Source organism: Coenobita brevimanus, chromosome 6 (assembly GCF_032717465.1).
Source record: "Coenobita brevimanus isolate Jiangsu-jjx chromosome 6, ASM3271746v2, whole genome shotgun sequence".
Lineage (NCBI taxonomy): Eukaryota > Metazoa > Arthropoda > Malacostraca > Decapoda > Coenobitidae > Coenobita > Coenobita brevimanus.
The window spans coordinates 59,056,692-59,079,695 of NC_136959.1; the positions used below are offsets into that span (position 1 = coordinate 59,056,692).

General features: G+C 43.6%; 2 protein-coding genes across 2 annotated transcripts; one reads left to right on the forward strand and one right to left on the reverse strand.

The window, feature by feature from the left end:
• The first annotated feature begins 1,895 nt into the window (after positions 1 to 1,895).
• On the forward strand, positions 1,896 to 8,504 carry LOC145401361 (uncharacterized). The gene is made up of 8 exons (XM_080273689.1): positions 1,896 to 2,536; positions 2,858 to 2,924; positions 3,376 to 3,528; positions 3,881 to 4,053; positions 4,935 to 5,124; positions 6,033 to 6,254; positions 6,705 to 6,909; positions 8,449 to 8,504. The coding sequence occupies exons 1-8, from the start codon at positions 1,896 to 1,898 to the stop codon at positions 8,502 to 8,504; spliced, it is 1,707 nt and encodes a 568-aa protein (XP_080129815.1).
• Positions 8,505 to 8,989: 485 nt separating this feature from the next.
• Positions 8,990 to 21,250, reverse strand: LOC145402105 (major facilitator superfamily domain-containing protein 6-like). Its single transcript, XM_080274225.1, has 10 exons — positions 21,006 to 21,250; positions 18,231 to 18,330; positions 17,567 to 17,925; positions 17,169 to 17,297; positions 16,217 to 16,317; positions 15,632 to 15,796; positions 14,811 to 14,985; positions 13,871 to 14,110; positions 12,636 to 12,794; positions 8,990 to 9,240 (listed from the first exon to the last, which is right to left on the reverse strand). Exons 1-10 carry the CDS (start codon positions 21,061 to 21,063, stop codon positions 9,095 to 9,097), a joined length of 1,632 nt encoding a protein of 543 aa, XP_080130351.1. The 5' UTR covers positions 21,064 to 21,250; the 3' UTR covers positions 8,990 to 9,094.
• Positions 21,251 to 23,004: the final 1,754 nt, after the last annotated feature.

Here is a 23,004-nt window from a genome sequence, read left to right on the forward strand (position 1 = left end):
AAGGGGTTAATCTCTTCGTTTTTCTATACCTCCAGACGATTTTGTTTAGTTAGGAAGAACGTCCTTGTAATGAAAGAGACGGTGGCTTATATATAACTCGAAAAATCTCCCAAGCTGAGAGAAATCGTTCGAAAGTAGGAAGAATATACTGGAAAGTGGCCTCACCCTCAGAAGAAGTCCAGGTAAAAAAGAAGAAAGGAAAAGAAAATAACACCGGAAAAGGTGTTGTAAAATTTCCTCACCCCAAAAAGGAGAAGAAAGGGATAAAATAGCGTAGGAAAGAATGTTGTAAACCTTCCCCAACCCAAAAAGGAGAAGAAAGAAAAAAATAGCATAGGAAAGGGTGTTGTAAAATCTCCCCACCCCAAGGAGAAAAAGTCCCGCAGTTGTGCTTTATCGCACGCAGATGTTGTTGGGTTTGTTATTTGGGTAGTTAATGTGTATGGTGAGAGATTTTTTGTAAAACACATATATCATCTAATATCCGCTTTGTTACCGTCTATTTTTCCTCCTCCTCCTCCTCCTCCTCCTCCGCCGTCGCCGCCGCCGCCGCCGCCGCCTCAGCGATAAGATACTAAAGAGAGGTACCAGACGGGCGTTTCTCACAGACCTCACCCACACCTGCTACCATCTTCACAAATTTTCTCCAGCTAACTCTTTTCATGACTGGGACAACTCTCACATTCTTTTCCATTTTACTCCTCTCATATCCAAATCCATTTTATTCAGCCACAGGAGCTCGAGTTTCAGTTCTCTAATATTCTCCTCCTTATGCAGCTTTGAATAAATCGTAGTAGCCAGAGAAAAATACCCCTCCACAACAATGACTTATAATGCATTTTTACAACAGGAGGTGAAAAGAGGAAGGAAAAGCAAATTCAATAATAAATAATTCCAAACACCAGATTACAGGTGTCCTTCAGACGATTTTATTCTTATTAACTAAACCCGTACTTAACCCTCCTGATCGCTAAGTCACTAAACTGAGTGAAGTCGTCTGGGTTTGCGAGAGGAAAGTGTAATTGTAGTGGTAATGAAGGAGGCAGTGTACAGTATAGTATGGTTCGGTTGTTCTTGAGTCTTATATCTACTAAACACATCACAAGAGAAAAACAGTAATAATGATGTTAACAGTGCATCCTCAGTACTGACTTGACATGCTTATCGTCAATACTGATTAAGATTCTTTATTAATGCTCTCCCATTTAGCTCGCCTCGCCATTGATAAGAGAGATAACACCCGGTCCACCTCTCCCTCTTTTCCTCCACCTCCACATCTGTCTTGACGTGGCCCTCGCTTATGTAGCTTCGGTCGCCAGTGCTGTTAAGAAACCATTAACCCATTGAGTGCGAGTTACCAAGTCTAGCCCATTTACTCTAATCTGACAGCGATCCCTGACCCCTTTTAGCTCAGTTAATGGTGAAGTGTAATCAGACTGAGGGTTTGATTTGTATAGTAACCAAGGAGACTCATACCCGCCTCGTAACCATAGCTCCCTGAATTTCATGTAACTACGACTTTTAGTATTCAAATTATGCGAGTGACCTAGTTCGTCAGATGAAAAATTGGCCACATGATATTTTTATGGCCCGCTTGAGGCGATTTTATTAGAGAAACCAAGAACAGCTTGACGATTTCCTTCATCCCTTAAAAAACTACCTCTCTAAAGGGTTAAGGAAGTTAAATTGCTAATAGTCTGAAGTGAGATTGAGGTCGAATTTGCCATTTTTGATCAAGGCTGTATGTATTTCCTTCAGTTCGAAAGCTCTGTTATTACCTGAATATAGTTGTCTGTCATAAATAATGTAAAAATACGTCATTTGGGTAAAGGGGTTAAGAAGACGGTAGAGATACGTCATCAGATGAAATTTCAGTCAAACAGAAAGCAGTGAAGATGTCCCCAAGTGTTGTTGTTATCTTGTCCGTTCTTCCGCGTCGCCCGCATCTCGCCCCTCCTCTCCTCCTCCTCCTGTTCAATTCCTGGGCCTCGTCCCTTCGTCTGCCACTGCTCGGGACCCACACCGTAGCGGACAGGGACCTCACCATCCTGGAGTTCATCGAGGAGAGTTACCAACCGGTCCTAGTGACGGGGGCGCTGACGAAGGGAACTGTATCCGAATTGGCGCCATGGAGCTTCCCCGCCCTTGCTACGAGTCTGGAGGCTGCGACCACCTTCTGTTTTGCCTCTGCCGGTACTGGAGTGACCAAAGATGCGAGAAAAAGTGGGGACGATTTTGAAAATACAAATGAAAGTAGAGGAAATGGGGATGGAGAAACGAAAAACGCTAGAACTGGCGCTGGAAGTTATGTCAAAAATGGCTATGAGGTTTTAGAGAAAGATGAAGCCAAACGAGCGACAACAGATAGTTTGAGAAGTAGGGAAGAAACTGAAAAGAAGAATTGGGCAAGAGGAAGTGAGGACGAGACTGTAAAAGAAAGAGAAGAAGCATACGACAGCATATCTCTGAGAAGGTTTAGTTTAGAAGGCGAAGGGAAATGGAACGATGCCTTGACTAATATTACGAAGGACATAGGGTAAGTCATCTGTTGTTGTGGGGGCTTGACTGATAAGTGAATGAATTTATGGCCTATTTTAGCTTATTCCTAAGCTCTCCTGCCCCCCCCTCTCTCTCTCTCTCTCTCTCTCTCTCTCTCTCTCTTGTCTGAATTGTACAACTCAGTCTATAACAGTGAGAAAGGATTATCAAGGACATAGGGTAAACCATGACAATTTTGGTGATGATCTTAATGATGATGGTGATGATTATTGTGGCGCACATTATTTATTCATTTACTCACTGACTTCTTCACGCCATTCATCTTCACAGCGCCTAAGAACTATTTTATCTGCTTCAGGGTGGCAGTGACGCTACCCAGGTTCCTCCGTGATGTCGATTTCACCCTCCTTGATCTCCCCAAGACTGTGAGTATCTTATATAATATTTTTTGTTTATTCTTGTTGTATTCTCCTTAGGAAAGACCTGCCGTAGTGAAAAGACTACTATGCTGAAAGGGAATAAGTTTAATGTAATTCACTCATAATCGTATTCCAAGCACATAATCAAAGTTGTGACCTAATAATGCAGCGATTATGTGAAATATCTCCGTCTCCCTCGTACATATGATATTTCTTTATCTTCCTTATGATATTTAATTATCTTCCTTTTTTTTTCCTACCGCCAGACGATTTTATCAGTTCAGAAAAGACAAGTCGTTCATAATGACCCGATTATTGTTGTGAAAATTCTAGTTTTAACGCTTTCACTACGAGAGGCATGACTTTAAAAATAAGATTATGTAGAGTTGCCAAGACACACTTAAAGACGTCATCGTATTGAAGGAGTTATTAGTGAACTCCTTATTCACACTTCCAGGGCTTACGTCACTTCCGGTCAGGGTGGACGGGAGGCGAATGGAGGGGGTCGGGTGAGGGCGAGGGGGTTCTGAGTGCGGGGGTGGTGTGTGTGGTGTGGGGGCGTCTGTCCCTCACCCTCACACCTTTCACACTACCTTGGAACCATATGCAGGTGAGAACTGTGTATTATTTGTGCTGTGTGTGTGTGTGTGTGTGTGTGTGTGTGTGTGTGTGTGTGTGTGTGTGTGTGTAGGGTGTAGGGTGTGGGGCTTTTAATAAATGTAGTTGCCTTTGTGTCTATCAAAAAGGGTTTATAATAAGAAACCTGGACTCTTTCAAAGTCCTTGTAACGTAAAAGTTTCCCAATAAAAAAAAAACTGAGCAACATTTATATATTGTATTCTAGTTACAGCCTGTCAAATGTTTTCAACTGAGGGAAGCGTGTACCCTTGAATGGATTACAGCTTCTCATTTGACCCTTTAGAAAGCAGAGGCCTTATTCTTTATTTGGGCAACATCCGCAGTGCAGCGAAGAGACATGGCAGTGTGAGCTACTTACGGGGCAGGAGGAAGAGAGTGACGAGAGAGAGAATGGAGATAGCAGGTCTGCCCATGAAGGAGACAGTACCCACACCCACGCCTTCCTCTCCAGGGCCTTAGTCCAGCCTCGCTTCTGCCTCTACATCCCACAGGCTTGGTAAGTCTCTCGCAACCACCGTTACACCATCGTCCTCCTTTACCATCATCCAACACGCATCATCGTCCACTTCATCTTAACCCCACACTCACTGTCAGTCTCGTCACCACACCTGCGCCCACATCATCATCATTATCAGCATGATCATCCCACACGCATTATGAGTCTCGTTCCATCATCAACATCATCATCATCATCACCACCACAAGCATGATCAGTCTCGTTACAACACCTGCCTAATCATTATAACCATTGTAGTTTACGATTAATTCCCAAGGGAGTCGGCGGTGTATTGTTAAGCATAATCAGACTGAAACTGTAAAAACTATGTAAATTTGATTGTTGGGTGTCATATTCTTCGGGATTATTGTGGCCAGAATTAATTATCTGATTTGATTACTATCATTCTGTCTATAGTCATTAATACTCGTACTAAGCCTTCTCGCTGATTGTGTCCCTTCTCGTGCGTGCGTGTGTGTGTGTGTGTGTGTGTGTGTGTGTGTGTGTGTGTGTGTGTGTGTGTGTCAGGCGGTGGTCAGGTGAAGCCCTGGAGGACACGACTGCACTGTGGCTGGCATGGAGGGGTGACCTGGCCTTCACGGAGCACCTGGTGGAGGCGCTGCAGGAGTTGTTGACTGACGGGGACCAGGAAGATGTTTACGTGAGGTAGGAATAACTTACACACACACACACACACACACACACACACACACACACACACACACACACACACACACACACACACACACACACACACGAATCAGTCCTTTATAAGTGTCTATGAAATTTGATGATTATTGTATTTTGGATAATGAGAACGTTGTGCCAGTCTGTTGCAAGATGAATTTTTACCTGTAGCTCTGTGATTCTCTCTCCTTCAGGACTGTGGAAGATGCAGCGGAGAGTCGGCGTAAGAGACAGACGATCCGGCTGTGGGATGTGTTACCGAAGAATGGGTGGCGCCCCCGTGTGTTGTGGGGGGACAAGAACCCCCTCCTGCACCTCCTGCGTCGCTACCTCCTCTCTGACCGCCGCATTGCACTTGAGAGATTCCTGAAGGAGTTCCGCGTCGTGAGTAGCAAAGTCCATTGTTGCCTGGAGTGCGTTCACCTACTGTGTGTTTTATACAGGGTGGTTCGTAAATAGCATCCAATTGGAAACTCTCCTAGCCGTATCTTATGTGCTATGGTTACGACTCAGTTTGCAGGTGTGGGTGTGGCAGTAGGAGTGGGAAATGAGTGATGTAGGGTAGACACAACGTTGACTGATCTTTCTCCACAAGCTACACGAAATCAACTGGCGGAGTGGAAGAGGGACGTTAGATATGAACCACCTTGTATACTGAAACCCCGTTTATTCAGATTATATCATGCACTCAGGGAAAGGTGTCGCTGAGAGCCAACAAGGAATGGGTATCAACAGGCAGTGATGAAGTGGCACCGTAGTTTTAAATAAGTTCCCCACCATTGTATGCTGTTTTCTGTGAGTCTGCTGGTGTAGTAACGTTTTCTTTGGCTAAGTATATTGTAAATAAATTATGTAACGGTATTCATCGCATCTCCAACAGTTACCATTCCTTTTCTTTTATCTTTTTGTGTATCCCTCCCCCACTTTACACCCCTGTACCACCCCCTCTCCTCTTTCATGTTCCTTGTCTCCCCTATGTTTTCGTTCACCGCCTCCCCATCTTTTCCACTGCCGTTTCAATTCCTTCACCCTCTTGCTCCACTTTTACATTATTCTTCCCGTGTATGGTGCTGTAGAGGGACGCCTTCATATGATCACACTGGTATAATCTAGCGGTTCCGCTGCCTGGTTATACAACTGTCCTCCAACTCCCTCCGTAGCTTCAGAAAATTAGGATGGTGGAGTGCACTGAAACACAACTTCAGCCTGTGGTCCACTGGCTTCAGGTTCAGATGAGCCAAGGGTCGTAAACCACCAGCACCTCTATACACACACATATAAAACCCCTCCAGGACCGAACCCTGCTGCCAGATTTAGTGGACTGCCCAAGAGAATGTCAGTCCTCAGCGGCCGCCATCTTCTCCCTCCTGGACGCCGATGCTGACGGTTATTTAACGGCCGCTGACGCCACCTTACTGACGCCGGACGCCTTCACCTCGCTGACGCAGGAGTTGGACGACCTGGTGGATGAACTGAAGGAACTGGGCAGCGAGCAATGGATGGAGATGGTGGAGGTGGGTTGAAGGAAAACACAATTCCTTTGATTTGTATGTCTTAGTTTTTGACCTGGAAGTCTTTGATTACCAGTGCCAGAGTTATCCAGTGCAGAGCTTTTAGTCTTTCATGCATGCGACTGATCAACTCTGGGATTGTCTCTTTGTATGTCTCCTATGACCTGTGATCTCCAGTCGTTTGTATGCTATGTGTCTTAGCACCCCGATAAAAAGAATAAAAAACGATCTTGACTTTGGCATTGCTTTTTTTTTTTTTTTTTTTTTTTTTTTTTTTTTATAAGAAGGGACAAGTTTTGCAAATTCTTAGCCTTGGTTGCTCCCATTTTTGCATACGAAAATTATCCTTCACCTGAATGTGAGTCTCTCCCGATTACTTACTGGGTCTTTCCCCTTCCCACAAGTGCCATCTGCCCTTCTGTCCATTTATCTACTTACTGTTCTCTTCCTTAGAGTGGACCATCGTCCTCCCGCACGGCCTTTCTGGAGCGGGCCAAGGACCGCATGGCACAATCGGCCCAGCTATCGGTCCGGAGGTGGGTGGAGGGGGACCTCGAGGGCGCTGACGAGAAGGAGCTAATAGAGAAACTGCCCGACCTTTACGAGCAAGTACTTGAGGCCAGGCAGAGACGGGATGAGGAGAGATCTGAGCATGAAGGTAGGCACAAGTTAAGTTAGGTAAGGTTACACTAAGTTGCATATGTACTCCTTTAAAAACCGTATTTCTATTTTCATCTCCAAGGTAAGTTGAGCATCACTTACAGAATTATGTGAAGCTGCACGATACTCCATTTCCTCCAGTTCCTAATTAGAATTAGCATTGTTGATAACATGTACTCCTCTAACACCAAATCTCTATTTTCCTTCTCCAAGGGAAAGTTTAGCTGTAGTATCACTTCACCATCACTACTGTAGTAGTCACTGTATACATATCAGTACACCGTTTACGCTTTTCATGATAACTGCTTAGGAATTAACAGTGTCAGGACCAAACACATGTATTCATTGGAAGGCACATTACTCTTTCCTTCTCCATGATGCGTAAGAGCTGTTGCATCACCACAAAAAATATGTACATCTTTGCATGATATTCTTCTAACACCAAGTATTTGCCCCAGTACCTCTATTGAATTAACAGAGCATGTATCTAACACCTCCAAGTATATTCCCCATTGCCTACTTAGAATTCGTGATGTTGATATCTAACACGTACTCCTCTAACACCAAGCATCTTTTTCCTGCTTCAAGGTAAAGCGGAACTGTAGCAACTGTTGCATCCCTTCCTCGTCACCTCTTCACCCACATCCTCGTCTCTTCCATCCAGCCTGCTGATGTGAAAATAGCCAATCAACTAGTATGACTATTTTTTTTTTTTTTTTTTTACTCAGGCTATTACCAAACGATTTTATTTAAGCCATGAATGATTTTTAATAGTAAGGGCGCAGTAAAGCTTGTATTAACCCCTCCATTTCGAGAAGTCTTTCCTAAGCAGAGTAAGATCGTTAAAAAAATAATAATAATAATAAACAATACGTTATTATAGAGAACTGGAGAGAAGGGCGTATTCTCAGGAACGTGGGAGATTTCTTAACACCTCCTCCTCAGCGATTTCTTTTGTACATTATAACGTAGTATCCTTTCCCTACCCTGTAATAGAGGATTGGTACGGTATAAATTCCATTACGTTAAAATATGCAGTCCACCTACCCACCCACCCAGTCACCCACTAACCCAATCATTCACCCATCCAGTCACCCACTTACCCACCCAATCTCCCACCCATTCAATCAGTCACTAACCCAGCCACCCAATTACCCACCCAGTCACCCACCCCACCCAACCAATTAGTAACTTATAAATTCTGTTACGTAAGCTTACACACTTTATTACGATAGTGATGCTCTATTGATGCTCAGGTGATCGATCGTGTCCTCGTGAATATCGTTGCTGTTGACCTTCTATCATAAAGGGGATATTTCAGCATGGATTGTGTATTTCATAAGATTTACATAGTTTCTTTAAGTTGATAAGATACATGTGAGAAACCTACTGATACCTCATGACATTACTGATCTCACATATTTTTCATACCAAGAATTGTACTGCTGCTGTTACGGCATTACGTCAAGGAAAAAATCGAAATTGTGTTCTCCATTAGGTTATTACAAATGTATTTTATATTTATTTGATGGCACAGAAATGGTGTACATGTGTAGTCACTTCGTCAGCCGTAGTATAAGTAACTATGATTAGTGACCATTACAATTTCACAACACTTGATTGAAACTGGCGATATATTTTTATGTATGTTGAAACTGGCGGTATATTTCTGTGTATTGTGAAACTGGCGGTACATTTCTGTGTATACTGACTGGGTTTGGTACTGTATATATGTGTATAGCATATCGATTGCAGCTGACAGTCTTATCTGCTAGAAAACTACACGAGTGAAGTTATAAGTACCGTGATTTCTAGTGTGCAGTTGGCGTGGGTATGGTTTTCGAAGGCTTGTGTGATAGTGCATGGATGTGGAACCCATTTCTCTGAGCGTGATTTTTTTTTTTTTTTTTTTCGTGCCTCCCTTGTTTCTGGATCCTACCTTACCCTGTCCTAAGATCTAAATAAGAGTAACTATGACGATGATGATAGTGGTGGTGATGGTGATGATGATGATGATATTTGTCTGGTTTCCGAATGCGATGTCTAACCATGATTACAAGGCATTAATACCACTGAAATATATAGTCACGTGATGAAGAAATTAGGAGTAGACTAATGTAATACTATTTTATTAAGTTCCTGCCCTAACTAAATCATTTTCTCCTCCTAATTACATTTTTCTCCTAACTGACTCCATCTTCGGTGATCTGTGACTCTTTGTGCCTCCTCTTGAGTACCTCCTCGGCTTCCATTGCCTCTTCCTCTTCCTCTTCTTCCCTCCTCTTCGTTTGCGCCCGCAGCCCCTCGCATTCCGCGCTGCTTCCTTTCTCTGCAATAGATAGAGTTGTTTTTTAAGGCCCGTATTCTAGGTAGCACTGGAAGCATCGTAGCACCTCTTCCATAGTGATTTATTTTTGTATATTACCCCTAAACGTCTCCTGTACTCGTATGCTGTGTATACCTTTAATTATCGATATTGTTTACATCAGTACTATATAAGAGGATACCGAGGTGTAATCTTCAGAATAAAGCGCAATAGGAGAGGTGTAACGAGAAGAGAGATAAGAACAGCTGCTAGAAATGAAAACTTCAAACGTAAACATTGAGGAAGTTAACACGTACAGGTCACCGGATTACATTTTTTTTTTTTTTTTTTAATGCGAGGAAGAAGGAACCAAAGGCCATGAGCCCGCAGTAACAGTTCCCTCCAAGAGAAACACAAAATACAATAGAGAGCCAAATTCAAGATCCGATCATTTTGAGATGCCTGGACACACTGCGTTTGAAAGACTGGAGATCATAGGCAGCAGGAAATACAGATAGAGGGAGACAGTTCCAGAGCTGACCTGTTGCATAAATGAAAGACTGGGAGTAACGGTTAACTCTTGCATTAGAGAGTTGGACAGAAAAGGGATGAGAGTTTGCTGCCAGACGGGTGCTACGCGCCCGTCGTAGGTGGAGGAATGCAAGCAGACAGTTCAGAGGAGCAGTGACCATTAAGGTAGCGATAGAAAAGAGATAAAGATGCAACAGTGCGGTGAAGAGACAGAGGTTGAAGGGAGTCAGTAAGAGGAGGAGAGTTAATGAGACGAAAAGCCTTTGACTCCACCCTATTGAGAAGAGCTGTATGTGAGGAGCCTCCCCACACAAGAGAGTTGTACTCCACACAGGGGCGGATAAAGCCCCTGTATAGAGTCAACAATTGTGCAGGGGTAAAGAAAGAGCGGAGTCGGCTTAGCACACCCAGTCTCTTGGAAGCAGATTTTACAAGAGATGTAATATGATCTTTCCAAGATAAGTCCCGAGTAAATGAAACCCCAAGCATGTTCAAGGATGATGCAGGAGTAAGCTGAATATTATTAAACATTAATGGGTATACCTGTGGAAGATTTTGTCGGGTTGATAGGTGTAAGAACTGAGTCTTAGATGCATTAAAGACAACCATATTATTTTTACCCCAGTCAGAGATACGAGCCAAGTCAGACATTAGGTGTGCCATAGCCTCATCCCTTGTTTCTTGAAGTAACTGTTGAGGTGGGCGTTGCGGGAACCGAATGGAAAGGTGAAGGGTGGAGTCATCAGCGTATGAGTGGATAGGGTTAGATGTACAGCTTAGAAGATCATTGATGAATAAAAGGAAGAGAGTTGGTGATAGGACAGAGCCCTGAGGAACACCACTGTTGATAGATCTAGGAGAAGAACGATGGCCGTCTACAACAGCGGCTATAGAACGACCAGAAAGGAAGCTAGCGATGAAGGCACAGATAGAAGGATAGAAACCGTAGGAGGGCAGTTTGGAAATTAAAGATTTATGCCAGACTCGATCGAAAGCCTTTGAGATCTCAAGTGCAATGGCAAAGCTTTCGCCAAAGTCCCGTAAGGAGGATGACCAGGAGTCTGAAAGGTAGGTGAGAAGATCGCCAGTGGAGCGTCCCTGACGGAACCCATACTGACGATCGGAAAGAAGGTTGTGATAGGAAAGATGTCTTAAAATTTTTCTATTAAGAATTGACTCGAAAACTTTTGAAATACAGGACGTTAAAGCAATTGGACGATAGTTGGAGGGTTGGGAGTGGTCACCCTTCTTTGGGACTGGCTGAATGAGAGCAAACTTCCAGCAAGAAGGAAAGGTACAAGTTGACAGACAAAGGCGAAAGAGTTTGCCTAGGCAGGGTGTAAGCACAGAAGCACAGTTCTTGAGAACAACAGGAGGGACCCCATCAGGCCCATATGCCTTGTTAGTACTGAGGCCAGTGATGGCAGAAAATACATCAACTGAAGAAATTTTAATGTCAGCCATGAGGAAGTCAGAGGGGAGAAGTGATGGAGGAACAGCACCGGAATCGTCTAAGGTGGAATTGGAGGAGAAAGTCTGTGCGAAGAGATCTGCTTTATCAGTAGAAGAAATAGCTACAGAACCATCAGAGTAGAAAAGAGGAGGGAAGGATGATGAGGTAAAGTTGTTAGAAAGATTTTTGGCAAGGTGCCAGAAGGAGCGGGAAGAATTCGATTTGGAGAGTTGAGAGCATTTATTATGGATGAAATTATTTTTAGTAGAGCGAAGAACAGACTTAGCACGATTCCGGGCAGAAACGTAAAGATGATGTGATTCAGGGGTGGGTTGGCTTCGGTACCTTTTGTAGGCCTTCTCCTTGTTGCGGACAGCATTAGAACAAGCGTGATTAAACCAAGGCTTTCTTGCGTTAGTCAAAGGATATGAGAAAGGAATGTATGCTTCCATGCCCGAGAGAATAACCTCCGTAATGCGTAAGGCACACTCAGATGGCTCACGGCCATGGAAGCAATAATCATTCCAGGGAAAATCAAAGAAATACTGCCTGAGGGCCTCCCAGTCCGCGGCTCCAAAATGCCACAGACGACGTTTCACTGGAGGGTCCACAGGCCGTACCGGAGTGATAGGACAGGTTAAGGTAATAAGGTTGTGATCGGGGAAGCTCAACGGAGAGAAAAGATTAACAGAGTAAGCAGAAGGATTAGTTGTGAGGAAGAGGTCAAGTATGTTGGAGCTCTCTCCAAGGCGGTCAGGGATACGGGTAGGGTGCTGTACAAGCTGCTCTAGGTCATTAAAGATAGAAAAGATGTAGGCTTGTTCACCAGGTGGATCCGTGAAAGGAGAGGAGAGCCAAAGGTGGTGGTGAACATTGAAATCTCCAAGAATGGAGATTTCAGAGAAAGGAGAAATGGACAGAATGTGTTCCATCGTAGAAGTAAGATAGTAGAAGAATTTTTGATAGTCAGTAGAATTAGGGGATAAGTAAACAGCACAGATATATTTAGTCAGAGAATGACAGGAAAGCCGAAGCCAGAGTGTGGAGAATTCAGAAGAATCAAGTTCAGGAACACGAGAGCAAGATAAGTCGTTGCGTATGTATACACAACAGCCACCTTTGGCTTTGAAATGAGTATAGAGAAAGTAGGAGGATACAGAAAACGGTTTGCTGTCAGTTGCCTCAGACAGCTGAGTCTCCGTTAGAAAAAGAAGGCGAGGTTTAGAGGAGGAGAGATGGTGCTCAACAGAGCGAAAGTTAGATGAAAAGAGACTACAGCATCCAGTCTCATCAGATTACATTGAAAAGACTGCAGCATCCAGTCGATTAAAATTAACTGGGCGAGACTGCAAAATTTAGCCTCATTGAATTTAGACAGACAGCAATATCAAACCTTTTGGGATTAATTAAGACTGCAGTACCTATAGCCACGTACCTGCTGTCTTCGCCCCTGGCCGGCAGTGTGTGAGGAGGGCATGGGCGCCGGCGAAGGCCAGAGCGTACACCCCCGTCGCCGCCCCTACTATCAGGAATGTCTGCTGTCCGCCCAAGCCCTGGAACAGCCACCCGCCCACCAGCCCGCCCACGCCCGTACCTGCACTCGGGACAAAGGAATATAAAATGTGTAGTTCACTGATCGCGTCCTATATACTTTTCACTTTAAGTTGGCCTAAATTTGCCATCTTTTCGTCTTGGCTGCTGAGTTGTAACAATAGAGTAACACTAGAACAGGATACTAGTCACGAAGAAATGCTATGAAAAGGATGTAGAGCCATAGTATTGTATTTTTCTGACACTGAGCTACTTGAAATAAGCAGCAAAAGGACGAAAATCTGGGCCAAGTGAACGTGAAAAGAGTACAGTGGAGAACAGTATCTGCAGAATCGTTTAATGAGTTATTTTTGGATAACACGAACATCAGCGTATCAGCAAATTTTGGTCGAATGGAGAACAGGAGATTAATTTTTTTGTAATGGAAAATTCTCGGAGTGTACGTAATATGCGTACGTAATTTCTGGAGTGTACGTAATATGCGTACGTAATTTCTGGAGTGTACGTAATATGCGTACGTAATTTCTGGAGTGTACGTAATATGCGTACGTAATTCCTGGAGTGTACGTAATATGTGCACATTTAGTATTCAAAGAGATCGTTGTCATAAACATATCGATAAAATGGATACAAAAGTAGCGTCGTTCTTGCAGATTTAAGCAATACCACGAGTAATATTCATGCTTCTCAGAGGTTATAATTATTAACAGGCATAAATAGATATAAGGTCGGTGTCCATTTTGACGGCTCACATGCAGGCAAAGAATGTGGCCTTGAATATACATCGGTATAGGAAAAAAAAAAAAAAAGTGGCCCCAATAAAAATAAAAAAAATGTAATTATGCAAAAAGTGGCTCCAGATACTACGGTGACAAAAAAAAAAAAAAAAAAAAATATCGAGCAGTGAAAATTACCCCGAAAATGTGAAGGAAAAAACTCACAAGCAAAGAAAATGGCCTCGAAAATGATGGGAAAAATATTGCAGGCAGAGAGTATTACCCCGAGTATGTGGAGGAAGAAAATTCACAAGCAGAGGGAATGGCCCGGAAAATTTAAAAAAATTGGGGGGGGGGGAGCAGAGAAAATTACCCCCCAAAAATATGAAGGAAGAAAACTCACTGGCAAAGAAAGTGGCCCCGAATATACCCTGCGTGGTGGCCTCAGCGCCCTTGGGTGACACACTGCTGGCGTAGGCGGTGAAGCAGGGGTAGACAATGCCGAAGGACACCCCGTGCAGGAGGTCGACCGGGATGAACCACCAGGGGTTCGTGATGGCGGCGTAGAGACACAGCCGCAGCGAGAAGCCCAAGAGTGACACGAAGAAGGCGCTGACGTGGCCAAGCCGGGTGATGATCCGGCCTGAGAGGAACCGAAAGAGGCTTAGAATCAATGCCTGTCGACTGCATAAGGGAGAGAGACTAAAAATATTCTGTGGGACTAGTGATGGCGGCATAGATTATTTATTTTTGTACAGAAGATATGCAGAGGAAGGGAAAATATATTAAATTTTTAAAAATCCATAAATACACAGACGCAGCGAGATTTCCCAAGAGTGACACGAAGAAGGCGCTGATATGGCCTAATCGGGTAATGATGTGACCTATTATTTTATCCTTTATTATCCCATATCATAGATCATTAAAATACGTGATAGAATTTGCACCAGTGGCTCATCTGGGTGATAATGCAGCTTGAGGGGGACAGATTAACTCTTTCCTTCATCATGCCTCGAGAACTTAACCCTTAATACTAAAAATATGATGCAGTCTGTTCAACGATTGACTCATGGAGGGAACTGGAAAGAAGCTACAGGACCGCGGACACCTGGCTGTGCACCTTGCTTTAACCAGTGGACCTATGAAAGTAAAATCTTGACATGTTTTTTTTTTTCTAATTTGTCATTCCTTCCTCTGTTCAACCTCTGAAAAAAGCAGAAAAAAAAAAGCCAAAGAATATCAAGACCATGAAATTTAATGTTCGTCATCACCGTAGGAGAATATCACGTTCTCACCCGCTAGTGAAGGGATTAGAGGACATCATAGAGGAAATTTGTACCCACCCGCTAGCAGAAAGAATGGGACCTCAGCCAGGAAGCACTGCACGCCCATGAGCAGCCCCAACAGCAGCTTCAGGTGTGGGAACTGTGGCTGCCACCTTCTCGCCACGTCCTCCACCAAGATAAACTCGAACGTCCACAACAGCCCACACGCTACGCCAACCGCACCTGTGCTCACCTGGGACGAAGAAGATAGAAATACCGTGGAAAATACTAATACTGTGGAAAATAGAAGTATGTTACTGAAAAAAAAAAAAAAATGCCGTGGAATGTATGTTTGTCCTGGAAAATAGTGATTCCGTGATTGACCACCCTCGTGAAATAAATTTAAAAAAAAAGGCGACTTATTTCTAAAGGCTCCCTCGCTTAGATGTGATGGGATTTTTTTCAATTAATCTTTCTTTCGTGATACATTTTTAAGCTAAGTAATTCCTTCTCTCTGACGATCATTTATTATTATTCCTGCTATTCCTCCTCTCCCCCGTTTCACTGCGAGAGACCTTCACAGTGCTGGAGAAAATCGTTTGGCGGTAAAAAAATAAAAAATAAAAAATAAAAAGACTGCATCGTAGTGAGGGAGGTTATGCATCTATCCAGCACTGACTCATTAATTTGCCTATTCATGACCTCTTTGTTGTGCTTATTTCCATGATAATTCAGTTTGTCGCCTTTGTCAAAGCAACTTCCGCTTCATGCAGTCCCCGTCATTCATACATTTAGCAGTTTCAGATGGGTGTATGACTCTCTCTCTCTCTCTCCCTTCCCACTTTCCCTCTCTCACCCCCTTCCCACTTTCCCTCTCTCACCCCTTCACCCCGACTCACCAGCACCAACAACACCCTGATCCACCACTGCGCCCCGTGTCGAACCTTGGCCCCGTCCTTGCGCTCTGGCCGGGGGAACTGCAGCCGTGCCACCACCACCAGGTCGGCCGCCAGGAACACCGCCGTCAAGATGTGCGCTGGCAAGTAGTCCTGATGCCCCTGAGCCTGAGAAGAGGAGCCAGAATCGCTGAGGACTTGATGGAATTAATAAGCCGATAGAGAAAGTTGTAGTTGCAGAGTAGTGGAAAAGGTTGCTGTTGTTGACGTTGTTGAAGAAGAAGAATAGTTAATGATAAGTAGCTCTGTCGCCCCTGAGACTAAGAAGAAGAATATAAGATTCACTGAGGACTTGATAGGAATATAGAGTAGTGGAAAAGGAGAGAACAAGGAGGCTTTGATTCATGTATGTGTACTGCACAGGGGTCAGATTTTAAGTCCGACCATTACATTGAGTTAACAAATGGGTTGCAAGAGCAGTAACTTATTATACGGTTACTAAGATTATAGTTAGCACACACCCAGCTTAAATTCCAGTAGATCAGTTCCCTAGTCATCATCATCATCATCATCATCATCATCACCCACCTTAGAGTACCAGTCGACCAGCGCCCCAGCCAGTATAGCCGACAGCCCCAGACCCACCGTGCCCCACACCCGCTGGGCTCCGTATTTGTGTCTGGCCTCACCTGGGGTAAAAAGGGGGTTAGTTGAGAGAGAGAGAGAGAGAGAGAGAATATTGGAGTGTGTATCGAAATGACCATTGAAAGAGGAGGTATGTCAAGAAATAAGTGGAGTGTATTAGAGAGTCGTTACTAAACAGGGACAGAAATATCTAGAGAACCTTTAGGAAGAACCACCCCTTACAGGATATCGTCAGGCAATAGATGAGAAGAGGATGTGACTGATGAAAAGGTGAATAATAAGAGGAAAACAAAAGACTGAAGAGGAGGCGAGAAGGACCCCAAATGTAAGTGAGAGAGTGAACTTTAGTGTAGACGGGAAGAAGATGAAAGGAAGAAAAATAAGAGGAGGACGAGGAGGAGGAGAAAGAGGAGGAAGAAAAATGAGAGGAGAGGGGAGCAATGAGGATACGGATAAATGGATTTTTAAGTATATTTTTTCTTACTTTTTCGTATAGCTACCCAGGATGAGATACCCGGATATGGTGTTGTACAAGAAACATGATGTAATTATAGATATCAGTGTTGTTTATTTGCAGGGCTGTATGCACAAATTATCATGCACAATTTAGTGTATGCAATTGCAGCCAGAAGACAGGCAATAAAAAACGAGACACTGACACTTCTTATAATACTGAAATGGATACCCCCGGAAATGGCTCTTGCCCTGAGTGTGTGTTGGATGGATTGACGTCACTTTCACCCCGAGTATATCATATATTGTGATCTTTTTATTTCCTGACGATTTTATTAGGAGTTTATTTATATTGGGGGAGATTTAGTCGAACTACAAAAGTAAGGGAAAGCCATCACATACTCAAACACTCACTCACCCACTCACCCACCCACCCACTGACCGAGCATCTGGAAGCACACTGTCTCCTGCATGGTGATTCCTGTGGTGTGGCCGCAGTACTGGCCAAACAGACAGACAAACAGTAGCCAGAACTCGTAGCAGCCAAGTACCTCCCACACCTCGCCTCCGTCTGCGTCACAGAGAGGGAGAGAGATCAAGCACTTAGTTAAAAGGGTCTATATATGTGTGTCTTTTAATTTTGGTTATGAAATAGTTGTTATGGTTATTACAGACAGTCTGTAATTCTCTACTGCACACACACACACACACACACACACACACACACACACACACACACACACACACACACACACACACACACACACACACACACACACACACACACACACACACACACACACACGAAACTCCAATTCTTTAACACATCACCTGGCGTACCGTTTGATGCTTCAAGGCAGGGCAACGATATTGCATCTGATGAATTTGTGGCCATACCGTCCTGGCCAGTGTTAGGCGGCTCTGTGAAGACCACTCTTGCCTTAGGCTCACTCCTCCCTCCTTCAGTAGTAGTCAGCGCATCCACACTCCTGGGGGCCGTGGGAGGCTGGGAGGAGGGAGTGAGGGTGCCTGGGGGTAGTGTAAGGGGTGGTGTGGGGTCGGAGCAGGGCGGGGGCAGGTCAGGGGTCCAGTAGAGTGCGGTGAGGGAGATCATCATGAGTGAGACCCCTGTGAGGAAGACTGCCCTGTGCCCCCTTGTGTAGTCCGCGATGGCCCCCGCTGAGATCTTGGTAACCAGGCTGTGTAGGAGGAACGGGATTCAAGTAACCTTTATACTGCATTGTCGTTTGTTATGTTCCACTTTCACTACGTTTTATTGTACATCTTTATGCTGCTATACCTGAGGAAAATTTTTGCAATAAAGAAATTAAAAGCAACCTAGTGTCTCCTTTCATTATTTATTTTTCTTGTAGGAGCTTAAAGACTTCTCGGAAAGGGGTGGTAGGATGCTGACATTATTATTATTATTATTATTATTTATTATTATTATTATTACTTATTATTATTATTATTATTATTATTATTATTATTACTATTAACAAACCTGACGAAGGGCAGCACCGTCCATATTCCCCCCACCACCCTCGCCGGCACGCCCTTCTGTCGTGTGATTACCGGCAGGAACACCGTCAGTGGCCCTGTGCCTGTAACACAAGCACCATTAACACCACTAACACCATTAACACCACTAGCGTCATTAACACCACTAGCACCGTTAACATCACTAGCACCGTTAACATCACTAGCACCGTTAACATCACTAGCACCGTTAGCATCACTAGCACCATTAACACCATTAGCATCACCATCATAATCATCATCGTCACCATCGAAATTAGCATCATCACACACACACACACACACACACACACACACACACACACACACACACACACACACACACACACACACACACACACACACACACACACACACACACACACACACACACGACCATATAAGTAGAAAATTTCCCAAGTCTCTTTGCCATCCTGACAGTTTATTCAGAGATCACGAAGAGGAGGAACATGTCTAAATTTTCGCGGTCCTAAGAAATCCGTGATGAGGGTAGTACGTATTTTGAGTATTCCCTATCACTGCTGAATATTGTCTGTAACGTAGTGTGGGGGATGGTGGTGATGATGATGGTGAGAGGAGGAGGAGGAGGTGGATGGTTAGAATGATGATGATGGTGAGGGGTAGGAGGAAGAAGAGGAGGTGGTGGATGGTGGTGGTGATGATGATGATGGTGATGATGATGATGGGTATAATAATGAGGCGGATGATGGTGATGGGTATAATGAAGATGATGATGATGATGATGATAAGAGAAAGTGGAGGACGAAGAAGTATAGTTAGTAATCAGTGTTACATTCTGCCTTGCATTTCCCACGTGCAGGCGAAGCAGAATTCAACAAACATCGCAAAACTTATGCAACATTGCAAACCTTATGCAACATAGTACAGGGAATTTCACGCTTTCGCCACCATCCTGTTTTCTTTTTTCGTTTTCCTTTTTTTTTTTTACATGATGAGGATAACACACTCAGGCTTTCCAAATAAACACAGCTGCAGTTTCAGATTTCCAAAGCGCATTCGCAGAAGCCCTTGAATCACATCGCACGTCTCACTTCCTATTAATTTGTTTTCCTTGTCTTGTTTAGTCGGGGTGGCTGTGTCTTAAGTAAGCTCATAGAGGGTATAAACGCCTTCGCTTTGGTAACTTATTTTATTTATTCTTGCAACCTTCAGTCTAATTTTGCCACGATGTTATTCAGCCTTTTAAACGTTGTAGGCGTTGGTGAGGCTATGACACGCCACCCAATTTCGAAAAATGAAAATTGCATTCCTTCACCACGATTACTGATTTTTGTCACTGCTGTCTCCAGAAGGTGTTCGTGTCGTTTAAGGGATATTTTTAAACTGAAGAGGTTAGGTAAATAAACTTCTTCCCTATTAGAGTATTTTTCTGTCATAAAATATCGTCTGGTGGTAGGAGAGAGAGAGAGAGAGAGAGAGAGAGAGAGTCACGAGGCGAAGGGTTCATTTATTTTCTTTCGCTTTCTTTATGTGCTTGCGTTTATGAAGTGAGCTCTCGGGCGATATAAAAGTGTGTGTTTGTGTACGTTGTGTGGGTGATTTGCTTGTGTTTATGAGAAGCTGTCGTGTCTTCTGCTTGGGTGGACGAGTTATGATGTGGGGTGGGTGGCTGTGTGTGTGTGTGTGTGTGTATGTGTGTGTCGGTCAGTAATCGCAGCTCCGTGCCATCGACCACGTAGCAGAATACGCACATTTATAATACCAGTAATAATAATACCAGAAACCCAGGGAACCGTGCCAAATTATCCCTTTAGCTTCTTCTTTTGTAATGTGCTGAATAAAATCGTCCATATGAACCTAAAGTGGAAGAAAATATTTAGTTCAATATTCTAGATGGAAATCTTAATGGCGATATTAAGTTTTGGTGCCATAAGGTTTCTTTTTTAATACTGCAGAATGGAAAGACCGAAGCTAAATTGAAAGTAGTTAATTCCCAGAGAAAGAGTTAAGCCTCCGATGACATGGATAATTTTGTGCTTATATTTGTACGTTTGAAAATCTGACTCCTGGTTGTTTAGTGGGGTGAGATCCTCCAACCGGATGTGTCCCATAAGGGTTATTTTTGAGTGAAGGTTGGGGATTACAGCTCACACAATGGGAGGTAATATAGGATTCCATGATGATGATGTTGATGATGATGATAATGGTTAAAGATTAGGATGGATGGTTGCATGTAGATAAGGATGATGATGATGATGATGGTTAGAGATAAGGATGGATGGTTGCATGTAGATAAGGATGATGATGATGATGATGGTGATGATTAAGAGAAGGAGGAGGAGAAGGACGAGCAGGAGGAAGACGAAGAGGATGTGTATGAATAAAATGGCAATAATGGTAATCATAATAACAGGTGACAGTCATGGGAAATTTCTGAGGATACGTATCTAAAAAACAAACCTAAGTCCCCTTCTCTCACCACTCACTCTCATGTACTCACTCTTACTCGCCTACTCTCATTCACTCACTCTCTCTCTCACTCTCATTCATTCACTCATGTCACTCAGTCTTATTCACTCTCTCACGTCACAACCTCATTCACTCACTTTCACTCGCTTACTGTCTTACTCATTCCCATATCCCTGTCAGTAAGAGGCTCAGGTTGCGTGCCAGCTGACGGTGTGTGTGTGTGTGTGTGTGTGAGAGAGAGAGAGTTACAAGCTCCTCCTCCTCTCCCACCGGTGTCATAAGTCGTTTACAGCACAGAATAGCAACTCACCCATAAAACGCAAGAAGTAATGCATCTTCATGGGAAACATCCTCCAGTCGATCCCCATGGCTCTTGATAAATCTTCACCAAATATAAATAAAGTGTGCTGGTAAATGGAGTCTGTTTCCTTAAATAAACTTTTCTAATAATTAAAGTCTGTTTGCGCGTTTCTTATTTCACACAGGTAGCAAAAATCCACTTGGTATCAAAGCTTTTTCACCATAACACAGCCAAGTACACGAGCTTCTTGTAATATTAGCTGTAGAGGGAGAATTTGGAAGGTTAGTTACAAGTTAGCCTTTAACTCGGAACCATTTTCTATTTCTGCTGCTGGAAGAAAATGGAAATTGGTAAGATACACTCGCATCTTGTTATTTTTCAGCCATTGGGAGTTTTCAGTAATTTCTTAGTTTGTAACGTACACTTATTCTTAACAGTGCATGTATATCATGGAACTGTTCTGTACATATCGTATCACATGTCTGACTTCGTTTTAGCTTCTGTAATAGGGCAGTTTTCACATGGATAACTTGCTGTCAGTAAAGTTTTTGTTTCATTAACGTGTATCCGGGCAAGCATAATTTTTTTCCGAATTCACCATAACTCTGTGTGTGTGTGTGTGTGTGTGTGTGTGTGTGTGTGTGTGTGTGTGTGTGTGTGTGTTTTGTGAAATGCATGTGAACCTAACAATGACGCAGTGTTCGCCAGATAACATAATTGACCGGAAATCCTGACCGCTGGCTCATCAGCGGGGATGCTTGTCATCTCACCTCTGTCCCCGGGTTTACCCATTTAGCCCAAGGACGTCAATTTTATCACATTTTCATTGTTGCCAGACGATTTTTCAAAGCAGAGGAGAGCGCCCTAGTTGTGAGGGGGATTGATGAAGGACATATCTCACCCCTCCAGTGCAAAAAAATCACTCCCGAGCTTATTAAAATCGTCTGGAGGTAGTGAGACTTAGTGACGGAATAACGGCATCGTACTGAAGGGGTTGAAACTAATAATGGTAGTATTAGTGCTAAGGGTAGATGATTAAGAACAACACTGATTATTCACCTAAGTTAATTTACATATTCTTCGAGGGCCAATAGCCAAAGTTAATACATTCTTATTACACTGTTAAAAAATTTGCATCAAAGCCTTTCTACTCACATTAGTTTGTCCAGTATTCTAGATAGTCATTTTTTTTTAGCACTGTTGAGATGTAAGCGACACACGTAATATGATACCATTTATATTTTGTGACATTCGCTGTTCGACTCTTCGTTCAGACATACCACAACTACAACGATATTCTAGTACTGTATATGACATGTTGCACTTTTATATGCTCTTCGACAGCTCATTACTATAGTTGGTACGGTACAGTTTTATATATTGCAACCTTCTCGTTCTTCCATCCTTCGATCATAGGGTATTAGAACTATAAAGATGTTAGATTTCATTAACGTGTAAGAGTATGGCTGCCACCTTCTTTATTCCTTTAGCTCCCGGGGTTCATGTGTGCTGGAAGGGTATTAAGCATGCCGCACTCCGCTTATCTGCTCATTGTCGCGAAGCTCATAGGTCCCTACCCCGAGGTTCCCTTCTTTATTAACTTTTGAAAATGCCCAGTTACGTCGTATACTGAGGACACAGGTTGCAAGTGGGTTATGATCAGACCCACATACAGGGCGGTCCGAAAATAGCGCGCCATGAGATATTCACCTAGCGGCATCTTATGTGTTTTGGGAAGGCTCGGTTTGCTGGTGTGGGCGTGGAAGTAAGAATAAATGATGGAGGTTAGACACTGAAAACCCTGACTGAGCCGTCCCCACAACACAGAGAAATCGCCTGGTGGAGTGGAAGACGCGCGTTATATATGGTCCACCCTGTATACACACACGGAACGCCCTACACCCACCACCACACACCACCGCTACACATGCAACTGAGACGCCCTTTCCCAGGGATGCCCAGACTTGCAGTTGCCGGAGGGTGTCATTCATCTCACTTATTTTTCCCG